Below are 21,230 nucleotides of genomic sequence, written 5' to 3'. Positions count from 1 at the left end.
AGCCCTGTGAGGAGAGGCTGAGGGAGCTGGGGTTGCTTAGCCTGGAGAAGAGGAGGCTCAGGGGAGACCTTCTTGCTCTCTGCAACTCCCTGCAGGGAGGTTGGAGCCAGGTGGGGGTTGGGCTCTTCTGCCAGGCAGCCAGCACCAGAACAAGAGGACACAGTCTCAAGCTGTGCCAGGGGAGGTTCAGGCTGGAGGAGAAAGTTCTACACAGAGAGAGAGATTGGCCCTGGGGATGTGCTGCCCAGGGAGGTGGTGGAGTCCCCATCCCTGGAGGTGTTCAAGAGGGGATTGGATGTGGCTCTTGGAGCCAGGGTTTAGCTGTCAGGAGGTGCTGGGTGCCAACTTGGACTTGATCTCTGATCTCTGAGGTCTTTTCCAGCCTGGGGGATTCTCTGACTCCATGATCTGGCCATGGGGGGGTGAGGTTTGGGGGGGAGGAGGTTTGCTGCCTGCCTCAGCCTTGGCAAAGCTGTGACACTTGGCCTGGCTTGGGGGGTAGGGAAGAGTGGTGGGAGGCCCTGGGGGGGCACTGGAACCTGGTTTGTTGGGAGGTCAGGGGGGGCACTGAAGGCTGGTTTGTTGGGAGCCCTGGGGGGGCACTGAAGGCTGGTTTGTTGGGAGCCCTGGGGGGGCACTGAAGGCTGGTTTGTTGGGAGCCCTGGGGGGGGGGCAGTGAAGGCTGGTTTGTTGGGAGCCCTGGGGGGGCACTGAAGGCTGGTTTGTTGGGAGCCCTGGGGGGGCACTGAAGGCTGGTTTGTTGGGAGGCCTGGGGGGGGGGCACTGAAGGCTGGTTTGTTGGGAGCCCTGGGTGGGGGGCAGTGAAGGCTGGTTTGTTGGGAGCCCTGGGGGGGCACTGAAGGCTGGTTTGTTGGGAGCCCTGGGGGGGGGCAGTGAAGGCTGGTTTGTTGGGAGCCCTGGGGGGGCACTGAAGGCTGGTTTGTTGGGAGCCCTGGGGGGGCACTGAAGGCTGGTTTGTTGGGAGGCCTGGGGGGGGGGGCACTGAAGGCTGGTTTGTTGGGAGCCCTGGGTGGGGGCAGTGAAGGCTGGTTTGTTGGGAGCCCTGGGGGGGGGGCACTGAAGGCTGGTTTGTTGGGAGCCCTGGGGGGGGGGCACTGAAGGCTGGTTTGTTGGGAGGTCAGGGGGGGCACTGAAGGCTGGTTTGTTGGGAGCCCTGGGGGGGCACTGAAGGCTGGTTTGTTGGGAGCCCTGGGGGGGCACTGAAGGCTGGTTTGTTGGGAGCCCTGGGGGGGGGCAGTGAAGGCTGGTTTGTTGGGAGCCCTGGGGGGGCACTGAAGGCTGGTTTGTTGGGAGGTCAGGGGGGGCACTGAAGGCTGGTTTGTTGGGAGGCCTTGGGGGGGCACTGAAGGCTGGTTTGTTGGGAGCCCTGGGGGGGGGCAGTGAAGGCTGGTTTGTTGGGAGCCCTGGGGGGGGGGCACTGAAGGCTGGTTTGTTGGGAGCCCTGGGGGGGCACTGAAGGCTGGTTTGTTGGGAGCCCTGGGGGGGGGGCACTGAAGGCTGGTTTGTTGGGAGGTCAGGGGGGGCACTGAAGGCTGGTTTGTTGGGAGCCCTGGGGGGGCACTGAAGGCTGGTTTGTTGGGAGCCCTGGGGGGGCACTGAAGGCTGGTTTGTTGGGAGCCCTGGGGGGGCACTGAAGGCTGGTTTGTTGGGAGCCCTGGGGGGGCACTGAAGGCTGGTTTGTTGGGAGCCCTGGGGGGGCACTGAAGGCTGGTTTGTTGGGAGGTCAGGGGGGGCACTGAAGGCTGGTTTGTTGGGAGCCCTGGGGGGGGGGCACTGAAGGCTGGTTTGTTGGGAGGTCAGGGGGGGCAGTGAAGGCTGGTTTGTTGGGAGCCCTGGGGGGGGGGGGGCAGTGAAGGCTGGTTTGTTGGGAGCCCTGGGGGGGGGGGGGCAGTGAAGGCTGGTTTGTTGGGAGGCCCTGGGGGGGCACTGAAGGCTGGTTTGTTGGGAGCCCTGGGGGGGCACTGAAGGCTGGTTTGTTGGGAGCCCTGGGGGGGGGGGGGCACTGAAGGCTGGTTTGTTGGGAGCCCTGGGGGGGGGCAGTGAAGGCTGGTTTGTTGGGAGCCCTGGGGGGGGCAGTGAAGGCTGGTTTGTTGGGAGCCCTGGGGGGGCACTGAAGGCTGGTTTGTTGGGAGCCCTGGGGGGGCACTGAAGGCTGGTATGTTGGGAGGTCAGGGGGGGCACTGAAGGCTGGTTTGTTGGGAGCCCTGGGGGGGGGGCAGTGAAGGCTGGTTTGTTGGGAGCCCTGGGGGGGCAGTGAAGGCTGGTTTGTTGGGAGCCCTGGGGGGGCAGTGAAGGCTGGTTTGTTGGGAGCCCTGGGGGGGGGGGGCACTGAAGGCTGGTTTGTTGGGAGCCCTGGGGGGGCAGTGAAGGCTGGTTTGTTGGGAGCCCTGGGGGGGCAGTGAAGGCTGGTTTGTTGGGAGCCCTGGGGGGGCACTGAAGGCTGGTTTGTTGGGAGCCCTGGGGGGGGCAGTGAAGGCTGGTTTGTTGGGAGCCCTGGGGGGGCAGTGAAGGCTGGTATGTTGGGAGCCCTGGGGGGGGGGCAGTGAAGGCTGGTTTGTTGGGAGCCCTGGGGGGGCAGTGAAGGCTGGTTTGTTGGGAGCCCTGGGGGGGCACTGAAGGCTGGTTTGTTGGGAGCCCTGGGGGGGCAGTGAAGGCTGGTTTGTTGGGAGCCCTGGGGGGGGCAGTGAAGGCTGGTTTGTTGGGAGCCCTGGGGGGGGGGGCAGTGAAGGCTGGTTTGTTGGGAGCCCTGGGGGGGGGCACTGATGGCTGGTTTGTTGGGAGGTCAGGGGGGGCACTGAAGGCTGGTTTGTTGGGAGGTCAGGGGGGGCACTGATGGCTGGTTTGTTGGGAGGTCAGGGGGGGCACTGAAGGCTGGTTTGTTGGGAGGTCAGGGGGGGCACTGATGGCTGGTTTGTTGGGAGGTCAGGGGGGGCACTGAAGGCTGGTTTGTTGGGAGGTCAGGGGGGGCACTGAAGGCTGGTTTGTTGGGAGCCCTGGGGGGGCACTGAAGGCTGGTGTGTTGGGAGGCCTTGGGCTCCATGAGGTGGCTGTGAGCTGGATGGGGGTTTGGGTGCTGTGCATTGTGTATGTGGTGAGGATTTGTCCACACCTTGCCCTTTGTGTTTGCCAGCCTGTGAGCAGCATCTTTGTTTTGCTGCTTTGGGGAGGGGGCAGTTACCTTCCTGTCTGCTCTGGAGCCGGGCCGTGGTGCTCCAGCAGAGGGCTGGGCAGGCTGGGGCAAGCCCAGTGCCCCTCTCCTGTCAGCCTCGGCCTGCCCCTGGGCTGCTGCCGGTTTGTCTCAAGGTTGATGGTGCTGGGGGTTGGCTCCTGCAGGTCTTTAACGACCCCATCCACGGGCACATCGAGATGCACCCCCTGCTGGTCCGCATCATCGACACGCCGCAGTTCCAGCGCCTGCGCTACATCAAGCAGCTGGGAGGGACTTACTTCGTGTTCCCCGGAGCCTCCCACAACCGCTTCGAGCACTCCATCGGGTGAGGCTCTGCCCCTGCTGCTGCCGGGCTGGGCTCTGCTGCCCTGCGGGCTGCCAGCCGGGGGCGCCAGCCGCGGGCACCGCCGCCTGGCACTGCTTGTCAAGACTGCTGGGGGGGCTGTCTGTCTGTGCTGGGGGGCTGTCTGTCTGTGCTGGGGGGGTGTCTGTCTGTGCTGGGGGGTGTCTGTCTGTGCTGGGGGGCTGTCTGTCTGTGCTGGGGGGTGGTCTCTCTGTGCTGGAGGGGCACTCTGGGTCTCTCAAATGCTCCTGGATGCCCTGTCACAGAACCACAGAATGATTTGGGTTGGTAGGGACCTCAAAGCTCATCCAGCTCCAGCCCCCTGCCATGGGCAGGGACCCCTCCCACCAGCACAGGCTGCTCAAGGCCTCATCCAGCCTGGCCCTGAACACCTCCAGGCAGGAGGCAGCCACAGCCTCCCTGGGCAGCCTGTGCCAGGCTCTCTCCACCCTCTCACTCTCAACAGTTTCTTCCTCCTCTCCACTCTCAGTCTCTCCTCTCCCAGCTCAGAGCCATTGTTTCTCAGCCTGGCACTCCCAGCCCCTGGCCAGAGTCCCTGCCCAGCTCTCCTGGAGCCCTTCAGCTCCTGCAAGGCTGCTCTGAGGTCTCCCTGCAGCCTTCTCCAGGCTGAACAGCCCCAAATCTTTCTGTGTGATTTTGGGTTGTACCTTTGAACTTCATTTAATGAAGAGCCCTCCAAGGTGGATCAATGGCAGATTTCCTTCCCCTGGCCCTTTCTCTTCTAATAATGAGATTAATAAAAAGCTGCAGGTGCACAAACCCAGGAGGGTCCTGGGGCTGCTGCAGGTGACTTGCCAGGCAGTTGTAGTCCCCTTGCCTCACCCAGCACAGCCAAAGCAGTTTGTCTGCAGTGGTTGTGTTCCTGGCTCTGTGTGCCCTGTGCCAGGCTGTCAGCTGCTAGCAGTAATGCAGTGAACAGAAATGAGCCTTGCCAGGAGGGTGCTGGCTCAGTCAGGCTCCATGGAGGAGCTGGTGGAGGCAGAATGAAGCTTGCTCTGGAGGTGTATCCCCCTGGGGGGAGAAATCAGTCAGTGCTCTCTGTTCAGATAATATAATCTGGCCAGCCTGAAGCTGCTTCTGTTAGCACTGCAATGCTGTGGAGTATTTGTGGCCTCTGCCCCTGCTCCCTGACACCAAGGAGATGCCAGTGGCTGTGCCAGAGGGTTGAGGCAGTGAGGCAGGCTGGAGTTGGTTGCATCTGGGCAAGCTCAAAAGGCAAAAATGTGAGGGACACAAAGAAAGCTTTCACAGGAGTCTGGACCCTCCAGTGGCATCAAGAGCCTTGGCTTGTGAGCAGCTGGGACAGTGGTTGGACAATTCTCAGCTAGGTCACAGCTTTAAAGATTCCTCCAGTGCTCAAATAGAGAGTTGGGCTTTGTGTGCTCACTGGCAAGACACCAGGCAGCCAGACTGGGTCTGACAGCTTCTGCCTCTTGTCTTGCTTTGAGATGTTCTGTAAGAGGCACTGTTGAGGCAAGAAGAAAAGGAAATGAGTGTAGAGCTTCTGAACAGTTACAGGAGTGTGAGCCCTGTGTTCTCTCCTGCTGGTTTTGCATCCTGGGAACTGAGAAATCAAAGACAAAGTGAATGGGAAGTAGAGAAGGAGCTGTCATAAGCTACTGCTGCAAGAGCAGTGTGGGAGAAGAACAAAATGCTGTGGTGCCTGCTGGGCACCTTTGCAGCTGCACTCTTTGGGAGGCTGTGTGGGCTGTGAGCTGGACCACACTGCTCCTTCCTCCCACAGCTACTCCATGGCTGTGCACTGGGGCCTGCTGCAGGGGGCTGTGGTGCCCAGGGTTTGGTATCCTGCTTTTTTTGCTGTCCAGTGTGTTACTGATGACTAAAACTATTGCAGGAAGTAGCTTAATCTGTATTGCTCTGGCAGGTCAGGGGTTGGGTACTTGTCTGCTGCCTCTCAGACAAGGGCTGGGACTTAGCAGAACAAAGCAGAGTAGATCACAGAATCACAGAGTGTTAGAGGGTGGAAGAGACCTCCAGAGATCATCCAGTCCAACCCCCATGGCAAGGCATGGGCACCCAGGGCAGGTCACACAGGAGCACATCCAGGTGGGCTTTGGAAGTCTCCAGAGCAGGAGACTCCTCAGCCTCTCTGGGCAGCCTGCTCCAGGCCTCCAGCAGCCTCACACCAAAGAAATTTCATCTCATGTTGAGGTGGAACCTCCTGGGGTCCAGTTTGTGTCCCCTGCTCCTTGTCCTACCACAGAGCACCACTGAACAGAGCCTGGCCCCATCTCCCTGCCCCACTCCCCGTAGATGTTTGTGACCATTAATAAGATCCTCTCTCAGTCTTGTCCTCTCCAGCCCAAGCAGCCCCAGGGCTCTCCAGCCTTTCCTCCCCACACAGCTGTTCCAGTCCCTTCATCATCCTCACAGCCTCTGTTAAGCTCTCCAGCAGCTCCCTGTCCCTCTTGAACGGGGGCACCTGGCACTGGGCAGAGTACCCCAGCTGTGGTCCCAGCAGGGCTGAGCTGCCCTGGTGCTGTTCAGCCTGAAGCCCTCTGTGTCCATTCCCTCTCTTCTCTGTGCCCCAGGGTGGGCTACCTGGCAGGGTGCCTGGTGCGTGCGCTGAAGGAGCGGCAGCCGGAGCTGGACATCACCCCCAGGGACATCCTCTGCGTGGAGATTGCTGGGCTCTGTCATGACCTGGGTAAGCAGCACCTGAGGTGACTCAGTGCTCTTTGTCAGCTACCTTGGATGAAAAGCTGGCTGTGAGAGCCTGTTCTGGGCTGCTCAGTGCATGGCCCTGTTCTGAGGCAGGATTTATCAGTCCGTGTGCGGAGGCAGCTCCACGTGCTGAGCCTGCAGCCAGGCTCAGCCTGCTTCATGGCTTGTGGCCATATGGGGCTCAGAGCTCTGCTCTCTGTGGCTGCAGTGGCTGCTTCCTTCTGTGCTGTCCTCGGGTCTCTTACACCTTTCAGACTGGAAGTGAGTGGCCCTTATTGATCAGATGGGCTTGGATGATAGGTTGGACTCTGATCTCAAAGGTCTCTTCCAGCCTGGTTGATTCTCTTCAGTTCTATTGTGCAATTAGCTCTTCAGGGCTGACACAGAGTCATGAGGGTGCTCAGTGTTACTGCAGTGCTTGCCTGTGCTGTAGGCAATGGCTCTGCAGTGGTACCTAAGGTGTCTTAGGAAAGGCTACTGGCTGTAGCTTCCTTACCACATGGTCACCATAGCATCATAGAACAGCCTAGGCTGGAGGGGACCTCAGAGATCATCTAGTCCAACCCCCAGCCATGGGCAGAGCTGCCTCTCAACTAGCCCAGGCTACACAGGGCCCCATCCAACCTGGCCTTGAACATCTTCAGGGAGGGGACATCTACACCCTCTCTGGACAATCCATTCCAGAGTCTTGCAACCTCCTAGTGAAGAATTTCTTCCTAAGATCCAATCATTTCCCTTGTCCTATGGGTGGGCACTCTTGTAAATAGTCCCTCTGCAGCCTTCTGTAGGATCCCTTCAGGTACTGGAAGGCAGCTGTAAGGTTCCCCCAGAGTCTTCTGTTCTCCTCCTCTCCTTCTCTTCTCTTCTACCCTCATAGCAGAGGTGTTCCAGCCCCTGGGTCACCTTTGTGGCCTCCTCTGGACTTATTCCAACCTGTCAAGATCAAGACAAGATGAAGAGAATCCAGATCCTCAACTTGCTTAAAATATTTCCCCCAGCAGCCCTGGCTCAGATTAAGCCTCTGCCTTTGTCACCTCTACCTTCCAGGTCATGGACCCTTCTCACACATGTTTGATGGGAGGTTCATCCCACTCGCTCGCCCAGACCTGAAGTGGAAGGTAGGCTTTCACCAGGGCTTACAGGAGCAGTAACTCAGCTCTATAGCCTGCCAGTGATCAGCTGGCCTTTGCTATTGCAACATTTTAGTGGCTGCATTAATCCCCAGAGCGTTGTCTTGTAATCTTGTGATGGTTTCCTTGTTGTTCTCTGACTGCCTGGAGACTGTCAGCCCCCTCCGCGTGACGCAGCGGAGGAGGCAGCTGTTTGTTACCAGCACCTCTGCCCTGCAAGTGCAACTGCTCTTGAACTCCTGTGTACCTACAGGTGTCCTTGTATGTGCTTGTCCTGCCCCTGCAGGTGACACCCTGGGTGAGACAGGAGGGCTGAGCTGTGCTGTGTCGGTGCCTGCGGTGTGACCCCGCAGAGGCAGGGTGTGCCGGGGGCTCCGGGCCAGCATTGTTGCTGACCAAGTGCAGGATGAGTTTTACAGCTGCAGAGTTCCAGCTCACAGCTGGAGTTCAGGGCCAGGATGTTTACTGCAGTTTGTAGGATTCAGACTTGGAGAAACTGCCAAGGTTTCAGGGGCTGCCTGCTGTGAAGGAAGCACAGTGCAGCCCTTCCAGGCCTCTTTCTGCTTGGAGTCTCTCAGCAGAGTCAGATGAGTGAACCTGGGGAGCTTTTGCCCAGCAGAACTGGTTCTCCTGTCTTGTAGCAGGGTAGCTCTCCTGCTGCTGTTTGCTAAAACACAGCATCCACAGCTGACTGTTGCAGAGCCTCTTTCTGGACTCTGGGCCTGGTGATTTCCTCTTTGGTTCCATACAGAATGGACAGAAAATCACCCAGGAGCTGCCCTTGCACACCACTGAGCCCAGGTGCCCTGCCAGGCAGTCTGCTGGGTTAGGAGAAAGTTGAGACCTGTCTTGGTTTTAAGGAGTGAGACAGATGCTCTGCACCCCTTGCCAAAGGAGTCAAGAACATGCTCCACAGCAGGTTGGAAAGAACTGGAAGTACTGCTCATAGCTCCATACAGCAGTACAAAAGCAGATAAAATGCACAAATCCATGGTCCACCTAGGCCAGGGTTCCCTAAAAACCTCCTTAGGCTTTCCACAGCCTCCCTCCAAACCAGGCCCAGACCCCAGGCCTCAAATGCCTGTGCTGACCCCACCCCCATGCCAAACCCAAGTGATGCAGCTGGAGATTCAGCTTGCCAGCTCCAGGCTGCTCAAGGCCCCACTCCCAGGGGGAGTCCCAGCCCAAGGCCATTGCCAGAGGTAAGGGAGCAGGGAGGAGAGGGGGGCTGGGCAGCTGGGGCTGTTCCCTTAGAGAGGGGAGATGCAGGCACTATGGGAACAAACTAACAACAGACTGCGCTTTCTGGTGCCCCCCTGGCCCTGTCTGGCCTCTGGAGGGCTGTGCTCTGTGGTTCCTTAGAGCCCCCACGGGAAGGAGGCTTCAGCTTTGCAATGCAACACTTGGCTGTTTTGTCCGCAGCACGAAATGGCTTCTGTTAAAATGTTTGAGCACCTGATCGCTTCCAACAAGCTGGAAGAAGTCATGAAGTCCTATGGGCTTGTCCTGGAAGAAGATCTGAACTTCATCAAGGAGCAAATCGGAGGCCCCATCGATGAAAGCGCTGCTGGGAAGCTGGTGAGTCACTGCCCTGCTCCTGCGGCTGTCCCTGCCAGGCCTTGTGCTGGTTTGAGCTGAAAACAGCTCTGGGCTGAGGACAGAAGGAGTTTACCCCCAGGGAGTAAAGGAAAACACTTGCACAGCATTGGAGGTTAAACAGAGACACTGTTTGCAAAGGTGAATCAAATACAAAAGGTAAAAAGGCCAAAGGGTAGATATTTACAGACTCAGAATTGGCCCTGGCTTAGCCTCCCCTGGCTGAGCTCCACACTAGGCCAAGACTTTCCCCCAGCCCTGGGCCTGATGAGGCCAAACTGCCCACCCCTACCAGGACAGGCCTGACTGTTCCCCCCAGCCCTCACTGCCCCCCACACCAGCTGGCACACTAGGCCCAGCTACACAGCCAGGGAAAAACAGCTTGCCCACAAGGCTGCACTGCCCCACCAACCACAGGCAGCAGAGAGGAGGGAGAGAGACAGAACTGCCTGGGAGGTCTCTTACAGAGTGTCTTGGTTTGATGAGCAGGCAGCAGAGTGCTCTGCTGCTCCAGAAGGGGCTACAGAATAACACAACTGAGCTGGACAGTGATGGAAAGTGCCAATGGAAAGGCTCTTCACAAACAGTTCCATAGTGGTGAACACAGCAAAGCACATCAAACCCAAAGAAATCTTGGGCTTAACACACAAGCTCATTAAGCCAAGGCTTACACAAAACTCCCTTTGTACCAGGCCAGCCAATTCACACCAAAACCACAGGGCTCTTCCTTCCCCCACCTGGGCTTCACCATAAGCCCCAGGGCTCTTCCTTCCCCCACCTGGGCTTCACCATAGGCCCCAGGGCTCTTCCTTCTCCCACCTGGGCTTCACCATAAGCCCCAGGGCTCTTCCTTCCCCCACCTGGGCTTCACCATAAGCCCCAGGGCTCTTCCTTCCCCCACCTGGGCTTCACCATAAGCCCCAGGGCTCTTCCTTCCCCCACCTGGGCTTCACCATAAGCCCCAGGGCTCTTCCTTCCCCCACCTGGGCTTCACCATAAGCCCCAGGGCTCTTCCTTCCCCCACCTGGGCTTCACCATAAGCCCCAGGGCTCTTCCTTCCCCCACCTGGGCTTCATCATAAGCTTCAGGGCTCTTCCTTCCCCCACCTGGGCTTCACCATAAGCCCCAGGGCTCTTCCTTCCCCCCCCCACTGCTAGGCTGGTTCAGGTTGGCCAGGCCCAAGCCACCTCTCCTCGGGTTTCTCTCTCCTGAGGCCCATCAGGGCTGCCCTACACCACCCATGCCTAGGCCATAGGTGTGCAGTGCAAATAGCAGGAGGTAAGATGTCTCTGCACAGGGATAGGCTGACAGCCAAAGCAACAAAAGTCTCCACAAGCAGAGTACAGAGAGAGACAAAAGGCTCTGTTCCTCCCAGCAGGCAGCTCAGGTTTGTGTGGCTGTTGTCAGAGTGGCTGCCTGGGATTGCTTAGCAAACTTCCCTCAGGGCTCTCCCTGGTCACTGATAGATTTGCTGTGGTTACTGCTTCAGCCAGCCCAGGTGCCTCCTATCTCATCTTGGGGTTTCTCATCCTCCTACATTCAGCCCAAGGAGTTTCCAGATTCCCCATGGGAACACAGTGAGGTTTCCCATGTTGAACTCCTCACCAGAGCTCCTCAGAGGTCCACAGAGTCATCACAGTGCCCCACAATTCCCCTTCTGGTTTTTCTGCTGCAGATGCTGCTTTGCTCACCTGCTGCAGGGCCCTTTGCAACAGGTGAATCAGGCAGGGCAGCAGCAGCAGCACTACAGTCACAAGTACCAAAATTAACAGCCCAGCTTGACCAATTGATAGAAGCCAGCCAGAGACTCCCCCTCCCTGAAACAATCCTCCAAACCATTACCTCTCTGCAGATGTGTTGCTGCCTGTTCCACTTCTTGTGTATAGAGACTGAGTGAGGTTTCCCATGTTGAACTCCTCACCAGAGCTCCTCAGAAGGCCCACAGATAAATCATAGTCCTCCTCGAGAAGAGAGGGAAAAGGGAGAGTCTGACTGCTCAGCTTTACAGGGTGTAGTGTTTGTGGTTACCAATGCACCATTCCCTGTGCCCAGCCACACTCTGCACACTGGGGTCTCATCCCTGTGGCCCTCTTCAAGGCAGCCAGCCTCAAACTGCCACATACAGGGATTGCAGGACTGGCCCCTTCTGGAGGAGTTTCTCTGTGGCAGGACAGCTGTCCCTAGCCTACAGCTTATCTTCAGGTTTGCTGCAGGAGCAGAGAACTTTTGCTTCTGCTGTGTGCTGTTATCTGTTACTGGCCCCATGAGATTCTGAGAATGCAGGCACAAGAGGTGCTGGGCAAGGGTAGTGTTGCTCTCTTCCAGCTCTGGCAGGAGGTGGTGTCTTGTCTGTGCTGGTGCTTACAGAGAAGTTCTTACCTCAGCATCTTCAGATCACAAGGAAGTGTGGGAAAGTTGTTTGTACTTAGTGAACCTAACTGAGTGGAACTAGGTTGGGGGGAAACTCAGTTTTAATGGAAACTAAAATTGCCAGGGTGGGATAACAGCCTGGTCCTGGAGGCAGTGGGGGGGGGGAGATGGTGTTTGCAGGGTGCTCATGCAGATGAGAGTGGTTTGTAGTGATGGATAACACAACAGAACTGGCAGGGGTGAGGCAAAGAGCAGTGCAGAGCGTGGCCCAAGTGCCAGAGTTGCCTCAGCTTTGCTGACAGGAGCAAAATGCTTGGATTTATTGCAGGAGCAGACAGAGGCAGGGACAGGACTTGAATGTGTTGCCTCAAGGGCAAAAAGAGGTTGTATTATAGTAGTATCACAGTATCATTCAGGGTTGGAAGGGACCACAAGGATCAGCTAGTTCCAACCCCCCTGCCATGGGCAGGGACACCCCACACTAGATCAGGCTGGCCAGAGCCTCATCCAGCCTGGCCTTAAACACCTCCAGGGACAGGGCCCCAACCACCTCCCTGCACAACCCATTCCAGGGCTTCACCACTCTCATGGTGAAGAACCTCCTCCTCACATCTAGCCTGAATCTCCCCACCTCCAGCTTCATTCCATTCCCCTTAGTCCTATCACTGCCTGAGATCCTGAGCAGTCCCTCCCCAGCCTTCCTGTAGGCCCCTTCAGATACTGGAAGGCCACAATGAGGTCACCTGGGAGCCTTCTCTTCTGCAGACTGAACAGCCCCAACTCCTATTAATCCTTGCAAGCTCTCACTCCACAGCTCCTGTCCTGTCTTCAAGCCATTCAGTTGCTGCCAGAGTTGAGCTCTCAACATCTGATCCCAGTTAGAATTTGTGTGTGGCTGAGACAAATCACCCACAAATGTCAGCCCTTAGCTATCATCTGCTGCTGCAGTGGGCTGTGGTGCTGCCATGTGTGCCCCAGAGTGCCCCAGCACTCTGACAGCGTCAGCAGCTTGGCATAATAGACTTCAGTCTGAGACTCACTGCTCCAACCAGAACAGTTCTCTGACTCCATGAGCTCAGGGGGAGGAGATGTTCATTAGCAGGCTGCAGGTTACAGTGGCTTCAGTTTGGAGTCTTACTGCAAGAAGGACATTGAGAGCTGGAGCATGTCCAGAGAAGGGCTACCTGACTGAGAAACCTCTTCTGGGGTAGCTACAAAAGTACCAGGGCACAGTTAGTGCAAGTCTACAGCAGGTGGCCACCATCATCCTGGCCTGGAGCAGCAATGGTGTGGGCAGCAGGAGGAGGGCAGTGCCCTGTACTGGGCACTGGGGAGGCCACAGCTCAAATCCTGGGTTTAGTCTTGGGCCTCTCACTCCCAGAAGGACACTGAGGACACTGAGCAGGGCCAGAGAAGGGCAACCAAGCTGGGGAAGGGTCTGGAGAAGAGGGCTGGGGAGCAGCAGCTGAGGGAGCTGGGGGGGTTGAGTGTGGAGCAGAGGAGGCTGAGGGAGACCTCATTGCTCTCTGCAGCTCCCTGAGAGGAGGCTGCAGGGAGCTGGGGGTTGGGCTCTGCTCCCTGCTCTCAGGTGAGAGAAGGAGAGGAACTGGCCTGAGATTGTGCCAGGGGAGGCTGAGGTTGGAGAGGAAGAAAGAGTGGTCAGGGCCTGGCAGAGGCTGCCCAGGGAGGTGGTGGAGTCCCCATGGCTGGAGGTGTTCAAGAAATGTGTGGCTGTGGCACTCTGGGATGTGGTTTAGTGGCCATGGTGGTGTTGGGTTGATGTTGGCCTGGCTGACCTTGGAGGGCTTTGCCAACCCAAACAGCTCTCTGATTCTGAGCAGGTTTTTACCCACTCACACTCATTTGCAGAGAGATTTTGCTGCCTGCCTCTCCCTTTGATCTTGCCTCAGGTTCTTGCTCAAGGTTTGTTTTTTCCCTGTTTGGATTCTGTGCCAGGGTTGACTGCTCTGGTCATGCAGAGAAGGGGCAAGCCCCTCACCTGGCTGTAAACAAGGATTCCCCTCCTCAGGGCTTCTAGGCCACTTCATGGCATTTGTGGTTAGCTTTTGCATTTCAAGCAAGCAATGTTGAGATGCAAGCATACCTTGGTGTTTTGGCACTGGTTTCCTGTTTGCCTGGGGGCTGACTTGTCCCCTGGGGGTTAGGAGTGAAAGGAGCTGGGGGTTCCAATCAGTGTTGTATAAAACATCCAGGGAATGGTTTGTAAACTCTGTTCCCTAGGGCTGGAGAGCTGGCTGCAGCAAGCTGCCAGGCAGTGCCTTGTCTGTGGCTTTGAGCAGCCCTCTGAGGACTCACTGCTTGCAGCCCTTCCCCCCCTCTGTTGCTGTGCTTTTGTGGGTGGGGTTTGGGCATTTTGGAGCTGCAGGCTTCTGCTTTGGGCTAATGGAAAATGAGAGACTTTGGTTCTGATCCTCTGGGGGGTTAGCTGCCTAAAAACTAGAGTCTAATGCCCAGCAGCTCTGGAAGCTCTGTCATACAATCATAGAATGCCAGGGGTTGGAAGGACCTCCAGAAGTCATCCAGTCCAAGAGCAGGGTCACCCAGGGCAGGGCACACACAACACAGCCAGGTGGGGCTTGAAAGGCTCCGGAGCAGGAGACTCCACAACCTCTCTGGGCAGCCTGCTCCGGGCCTCCAGCAGCCTCACACCAAAGCAGTTTCTCCTCATGCTGAGGTGGAACCTCCTGGGTTCCAGCTTGTCCCTGTTGCTCCTTATCCTATCACTAGGCACCACTGCAAAGAGCCTGGCACCTTCACCCTGACACCCACCCCTCAGATATTGATAGGCACTGATCAGATCCCCCTCAGCCTTCTCTTCACAGCCCTGGGGCTCTCAGCCTTTCTTCACAGCAGAGATGCTCAAGTCCCCCAGACATCCTTGTAACTCCCCATTGGACTCTCCCCAGCAGATCCCTGTCCCTCTGGAACTGGGGAGCCCAGCACTGGGCACAGCATTGCAGCTGTGCTCTCAGCAGGGCAGAGCAGAGGGGCAGCAGAACCTCCCCAGCCCTGCTGGCCACACTTCCCTTGCTGCCCCCATGGATGCCATTGGCTCTCTTGGCCCCCAGGGCACATTGCTGTCCCGTGCAGAATTTGCTGCCACCAGCACTCCAAGGTCTTTGTCCATGGAGCTGTTTTCCAGCAGGACAAGCCCTGGGCTGTGCTGGTGCCTGCTGTTGTTCCTCCCCAGGTGCAGGGCTCTGCCCTTGTCCTTATTGAACTTCATGAGGTTGCCCCCTGCCCACCTCTGCAGCCTGTCCAGCACTCATCAGATGGCAGCACAGCCTGAGGGGTAGCAGCCACCCCTCTCAGTTTCCCAGCAGCAGCAGCCTTGCTGAGGGGCTGCTTTGTGCCCTCAGCCAGGGCATTGCTGGGGATATTGAGCAAGAGTGGACCTGGCACTGGTCCCTGGGGAACCTTGCTGGCCACTGGCCTCAAACTGGACTCTGTGCTGCTGCTGACAGCACTCTGAGCCAGTTTCCAGCTCACCTCACAGGGCTTAGGTTGCATCCAAACCACTTTGCTGGAGGTTACCTACCAGGATGTTCTGGCAGATGGCCTCCAAAGCCTTGCTGCAGGCAGCCTGAAGGCTTTCATTGGCTTCGTGTTCCTTCCTACCTCCATCTCTGTCACAGACAAAGCCCAAGTGTATCCCTGCTGTCCTTGGAGCATTGTTCTGGTGCTGCTTGTGCTCACTTCTGCTCTGTTTCTTGCCTCCCCCTGGTGTCAGTGGCCCTACCGTGGTCGGCAGAAGGAGAAGAGCTTCCTGTACGAGATCGTGGCCAACAAAACCAACGGCATCGACGTCGACAAGTGGGACTACTTTGCAAGGTACAGGCCTGCACTGAGCACTGCTGAAACCATGCTGCTGGCTGTGCAAGGGGGTGACAAGAGCCTCTCTGTGCCATGCTTCCAGGGACTGCCACCACCTGGGGATCCAGAACAACTTCGATTACAAGCGGCTGCTGAAGTTCGTGCAGGTGTGTGAGGCCGGCAGCCAGAAGCACATCTGTGCCCGGGACAAGGTGAGCGGCGCTCAGCAGCGGGCCCCGAGCGCTGCCTGGGGCACAGCCTGCCTCAGGAGCTGCCTGGGGTCTGCAGGGCAGGCTGGGCTGCCTGCAGGAGGCTTCCCTAGCCCACCAGAGGAGGGTCTGCTACTGCTCTGGAAGTTGTTCTCAGGAGCTTCAGGAAGGGAGGGAGGGAGGGAGCAAGCCTCTGTTGGAAAGGGCTTGTGCAGGTCCTTCCAGGGAGGCTCTGCCAGGCCCTCAGCTCTGCATTCTCCACATTTCTGAGCAAGAGCTGAATGTGGCTGCTCTGGTGAGCCCCAGCCTGCAGCACTGCCTCCAGTTCTGAGGCTCCCAGCACAGGAAGGACCTGGAAGTGCTGGAGAGGGTCTAGGGGAGGCCACCAAGATGATCAGAGGGCTGCAGAACCTCCCCTGTGAGGACAGGCTGGGAGAGTTGGGGCTGTGCAGCCTGGAGAAGAGAAGGCTCCAGGGAGACCTCAGAGCAGCCTTGCAGGACCTGAAGGGCTCCAGGAGAGCTGGAGAGGGACTTTGGACAAGGGCTGGAGATTGAGACTGAAGATAAGGAAGAAACTGTTGAGAATGAGGGTGGGGAGCCACTGGCACAGGCTGCCCAGGGAGGCTGTGGCTGCCTTCTGCCTGGAGGTGTTCAAGGCCAGGCTGGATGAGGCCTTGAGCAAGCTGGGCTGGTGGGAGGTGTCCCTGCCCATAGCAGGCTGTTGGAACTGGATGAGCTTTAAGGTTCCTTCCAACCCAACCCATTCTGTGTTCTAGCAAGGGGCTGCACAAGGAGCTGGAGATCCTCTGCTGTGCCCAGGCTGCCTGGGGTCACCATCAGCTCTCTGCTCTCCCACAGCAGCCTGAGTCTGAACTGTGACAAATAACCATTCTGCTGCTGGCTGCCAGTGCAAGGGACATCTCACTGGCTGCCTTGGGGGTTTTGGCTTTGCAGCTGAGGCAGTGGCAGCAGCCAAAGGTGGTTGGGGTCTGTTGCTGCAGGAGGCTGCCAACCTGTACGACATGTTCCACACGCGGTACTGGCTGCACCGGCGAGCCTACCAGCACAAGACTGGCAACATCATCGAGATCATGCAAGTACTCTGCTCCCCTCCTCTTGCCTGCCATTTACTTGGAAGTTCTTGAAGCTGGCTGTGTGTCTGCACTAGTCCTAGCAGGGTGTGGCAGAGAGTCCTAGCCACTGGGCTGTGTGAGACTCCTAGAGTCTCACTGGGGCTGCGATCAGCAGCAGAACAGAGGACAGCCATAGTGACCTCCTCATCCTTCAGGTGAAACTCAGTGAGAGCAAAGTGGAAGCATAGGACCAGACTGGGCTTGTGCTGGTTCAACTGCTGACAGATGAAGTCAGATCTTTATCTTCAGGTTAGAGACCCCTAAGATCAAGTGGCAGGCTAATAGACCAAGGTTACTAACAGCCCACCCTAGCCCAGCTGAGGCCTGACTTTGCTTTCTGGCAATGCCCCAGCAGGAACTGTTCAGGATCAACTCAGCTGGCTACCTGCCTCTGTACCTCCCTGGTTAATGTCTGTAGAAACTTCCCTGTTTGCTCTCCCTGGAAGGCAGCAATGCTGCTAGGCTCAGGAGCTCCTTCGTCAGGCTCCAGGCTGCTGAGCTTGGGATAAAGGCAGGCAGAGGACTGCAGAGCACAAGAGTGATTCCTGACTGCTTTCATGTCATAGACTTCAGCTTCCTGGTTGGGTGATCCTCTCAGACTCAGGCTGAAAACACCAAAGTTCAACAGGAGCTCTGTGTGAGGAGTAAAACAGCCACAAAATGTGGCTCAGCATCCTTGTAGCAGCCTGTCCAAACGTGCCTGTGAGCTGGAAATAACAGCATGATGCAGGGGACTCTGGAGGAGCTTGATACTTAGAAGAAGAGCTTTTGCCACCTGTTCACAGTGCCTCACCTCTGCAGCACTTTGTGTTCTCCCAGGTGACCCCAGGAGCAATGAGGACTTGGCCATCTGGGAGGCAGCCTCCGTGCTGCCTGGCCAGGGGAGTGCTGGGCAGGGCCCTGCAGCCATCTGAGTGACAGAGAGCAGTGCAGCAGAGCAAACTGGGCTTGTTCCTTCTGTGAAGGAAGGTTACTGTGCTCAGTAGCTGGAGAGGCTCTGTGGAGGTGTGCAGTGAGATGATGGAGGTGCCCTGCCTGCAGGCTGGCCAGGGGCTGCTGTCTGCTGCAGATGCAGTTGCCCCTCTTGGCTGCTATATATCACATGCTGCTGCATCTCTCTTGGTGTTTCCCAGCCATGCTCTTCCTAAGAGCTCCTTTGTCTCACCCTAGGATTACAGAGGCCTTGCAGAAAGCAGATCAGTATTTCAAAATAGAAGGCTCTGGAGGAAAGCTGTACCAGATTTCCACAGCAATGGAGGACATGGAGGCCTACACTAAGCTGACTGGTAGGAGTGCTCAGAACTCTTTCCCTTCAAGGCCATGAGTGCCTGGCAGAATGCTGCTGGTGCAGTGGTGCCCTGCCTGTGCCTGGACCCTCAAGTGCTGCTTTTGTGCCCTGGTGATGGGGCAGACCTGCACCACCCAGGCTCTGTGCTCTCATCTCTTGCTGCTGGGAGAGCAGGACCTTCCACTTTGCATTACTTCTGCACTGAGAGGGGAGAAGCAATTCCTGTGTCCTGCAGGCAGTGCTCTCAGGAGGTTCTGCTTTGCCCTGGGTTTGTTGCCCCTGTCCCAAGCAGGGATGTCAGTCAGCTCTGGGTGATGCTGCAGCAGGTAGAGGAGCTCTGTACATCCACGTGTGGCAGAGTGAGGCTACCTCCAGGGCAGGGCTTGAAGGGCTGTGACAGCTCTGATTTGATTTGCCTGAGACATTGCTGCCCTGCCTGCAACTGTGACAGGAGAAAACAGTCTGTGAACAGCTGGGGTGGGTTGAAATTTCCCCCCCAACAGCACTTTTGCCAGGCCAGCTCAGCTGGAAGCCAATGGAAGCTGTGTTCACAAGCAGAGCTGCACTCTGCAGTGGAATGCAAGGGAGAGGCACAGAACACCCAGGATTGACAACATCAGAGTTACCACTGGCAAACAACTCAGACCCCCACCCCCCAGTCAAAGAGACCAGGGAAGCCATTCCACTGCCCCCCACCCCTGTGCCAAAGGGAGAAAAGGAGCAGAGAGGAAGCAGTGGTTAGGCTTAGCCAAGCCAGTGCAGCCCAGGTGAGCTGAAAGCAGGTGGATGAGTGAAGCAGGCAGAGGAGAGATCAGAAAGGGTTGGTCTGGCACAGCCACTCCTGCAGCAGTGAATTAGCTGAGAATAATCTTTAGCTTTCCCTTTTGCACCCAATAGTGACTGAGTTCTGGTTTGCTACTTCTCTGCTCAGAATTTGAAAGGCATAGCCTAGCCCAGCACAGCAGCTCAGCTGACTGCTGAAAGCTTCTGCTTGCTAGGACTGGAGCTTTGATAAGGCTCTCAGGGGATCAGTACACAGCAGCCTGCCTGAGAACGTGCAGGGGAACTCCAGGGTGACTCCAGAGCAGGCAGGGAGCTGAGGCTTGGGATGTTTGCCCCTTTCTCAAGGTTTGGCTCAGTGCTGTGAGGCTGTGACCAGTGGAGTCCCCCCCAGGGATCAGTGCTGGGTCCAGTCCTGTTCAGAATCATCCATGCCATTGATGAGAGGACAGACAGACAGAGTCTGCTCAGCAATTTGCTGATGACACCAAACTGGGAGGCTTGGCTGAGACACCTGAAGGCTGTGAGGCCATTCAGAGGCTTGGGCAGACTGAGAGCTGGGCAGAGAGGAACCTCATGAGGGTCAGCAAGGATGAGAGCAGAGTCCTGCAGCTGGGGAGGAAGAAGAAACTGCAGCAGGAGAGGCTGGGAGGGGATCTGCTGGGGAGAAGGACCTGGGAGTGCTGGGGGGCAGCAATGAGCCCTGGGGGCCAAGAAGGCCAAGGGGGTCCTGGGCTGCAGTCAGAGTGAGGCCAGCAGAGCCAGGGAGCTTCTCCTCCCCCTCTGCTCTGCTGAGACCTCACCTGGAACATTGCATCCAGCTCTGGGCTCCCCAGCTCAGGAGGGACAGAGATCTGCTGGAGAGAGTCCAAGGAAGGGCTGCAAGGATGCTGAAGGGACTGCAGCACTAACTGGGGAGGAGAGGCTGAGAGCCCTGGGGCTGTGCAGTCTGGAGAGGAGAAGGCTGAGAGGGATCTGATCAATGGCTATCAATAGCTGAGGGCTGGGGGGCAGGATGGGACAGGGCCAGGGCCAGGCTCTGCTCACTGTGCCCTGGGACAGGACCAGGAGCAATGGATGGAAGCTGCAGCACAGGAGATGCCAGCTCAGCATGAGGAGGAACTTCTTGACTGTGAGGGTCCCAGAGCCCTGGAGCAGGCTGCCCAGAGAGGTTGTGGAGTCTCCTGCTCTGGAGCCTTCCCAGCCCTGTCTGGATGTGTTCTGTGTGACCTGTGCTGGATTCTCTGCTCCTGCTCTGGCAGAGCTTGGACTGGAGGATCTCCAGAGGTCCCTTCCAGCCCCTGGCATCCTCTGAGCTGTGATGTGTGGAGGCTGTGCTGTGTCCTCCAGCCTTGTGCAGCCTGGGGGATGGAGGCCAGTGTGGGCAGGGCAGATCCTGCTGCACCAAGGGCTTTGTGGTAGGTGACTGCAGGCAGACCCTGCTGAAGGCTGCTGCCAAGCACTGGCAGCTGTTGCAGCCCCTGTGAGCTGCAGCCCCTGAGCACTCCCAGGGCATCGTCCTCCAGGGGCAAGGCAGCTTGCAGGAGCTTCCACCCCGAGCTTGGCTGCCCAGCAGAGCCACCTAGCTTCTACCTTTGCTCCATGGGCAAGGTGGCAGAGGCTGAGGGCACGGGTGCAGATGGTCCTGAGTGCCTTAACCTGTGCCATGCTGAAGGCCTTCTGCTGAGGCCCTGAATCTGCCACAGCCACATTCAGCCTGCCCTGCTGCCTGGCCCCACATGCCCCTAATTGTGGCCTTCCAGTATCTGAAGGGGGCTACAGGAAGGCTGGGGAGGGACTGCTCAGGATCTCAGGCAGTGCTAGGACTAGGGGGAATGGAATGAAGCTGGAGGTGGGGAGATTCAGGCTGGAGGGGAGGAGGAAGTTCTTCCCCATGAGAGTGGTGAAGCCCTGGAATGGGTTGTGCAGGGAGGTGGTTGGGGCCCTGTCCCTGGAGGTGTTTAAGGCCAGGCTGGATGAGGCTCTGGCCAGGCTGATCTAGTGTGGGGTGTCCCTGCCCATGGCAGGGGGTTTGGAACTGGATGATCCTTGTGGTCCCTTCCAACCCTGAATGATACTGTGATACTGTGATACTATGATACTATGCCTCTGCCCTGGGGTGGGGAAGGGACTGGCTTGTAGGAGCAGCTGGGAACTGCAGTGCTGGCTGTGGGACACTGGGCAGAAAGGCAAGCACTGAGATGAAGTTCTTAGTAGGCTGGGAGCTGCTCTCTGGGGCCTGCCTGGTCTGCAGGATCAGCTGTGCTTGCAAGTTAGCACCAGGGTCCTGTTGCAGCTGCTGCTGCCCTGTGGCAGCTGGTGCAGAGCACAGCTCAGGGCAAGGAGCCCTGCACTGGCCCCTGCCTCTCACAGCCTGCCACAGGGAGGAGCTTCCTGCTGCAGCTGCCCTGCTGAGTGAGGAGGGTGGAGCAGCAAGGAGAGAGGTGTGAGAAGTGTGCCAGCATGGGGCATGAGTGGAGCACAAGGGGCAGGGGTGTTCTCTGCTTGAGCCAAGGCACTCCTGTGGCTGCAGGGTTGCAGCCTGGGGGCTTGTGAGAGGACAGCTGCCTTGGATTCAGCAGCCAGTCACTGGTGCCTCCATGAGGCTCTGCAGCAGGAGGTTCCCTGCCTTTCTTCCATGGTGGCTGAGG

General features: G+C 57.7%; 1 protein-coding gene across 2 annotated transcripts in view; it reads left to right on the top strand.

The window, feature by feature from the left end:
- Positions 1-21,230, top strand: part of SAMHD1 (SAM and HD domain containing deoxynucleoside triphosphate triphosphohydrolase 1) — a 49,014-nt gene that overhangs the window by 14,396 nt on the left and 13,388 nt on the right. For both annotated transcript variants that reach the window (XM_068167319.1, XM_068167320.1), the window contains 8 exons: positions 3,355-3,515; positions 6,107-6,222; positions 7,287-7,357; positions 8,792-8,947; positions 15,087-15,187; positions 15,273-15,381; positions 16,380-16,471; positions 17,682-17,797. In XM_068167319.1, the coding sequence (XP_068023420.1) occupies positions 3,355-3,515; positions 6,107-6,222; positions 7,287-7,357; positions 8,792-8,947; positions 15,087-15,187; positions 15,273-15,381; positions 16,380-16,471; positions 17,682-17,797 (922 nt within the window). The remainder of the gene's footprint in view (positions 1-3,354; positions 3,516-6,106; positions 6,223-7,286; positions 7,358-8,791; positions 8,948-15,086; positions 15,188-15,272; positions 15,382-16,379; positions 16,472-17,681; positions 17,798-21,230) is intronic.

Source organism: Melanerpes formicivorus, unplaced genomic scaffold (assembly GCF_026170545.1).
Source record: "Melanerpes formicivorus ecotype bairdi unplaced genomic scaffold, bMelFor1.0.p_v2 SCAF_115, whole genome shotgun sequence".
NCBI classification, from domain to species: domain Eukaryota; kingdom Metazoa; phylum Chordata; class Aves; order Piciformes; family Picidae; genus Melanerpes; species Melanerpes formicivorus.
The sequence above is the reverse complement of the archived record's forward strand: the minus strand, read 5'-3'. Positions and strand labels throughout refer to the sequence as shown.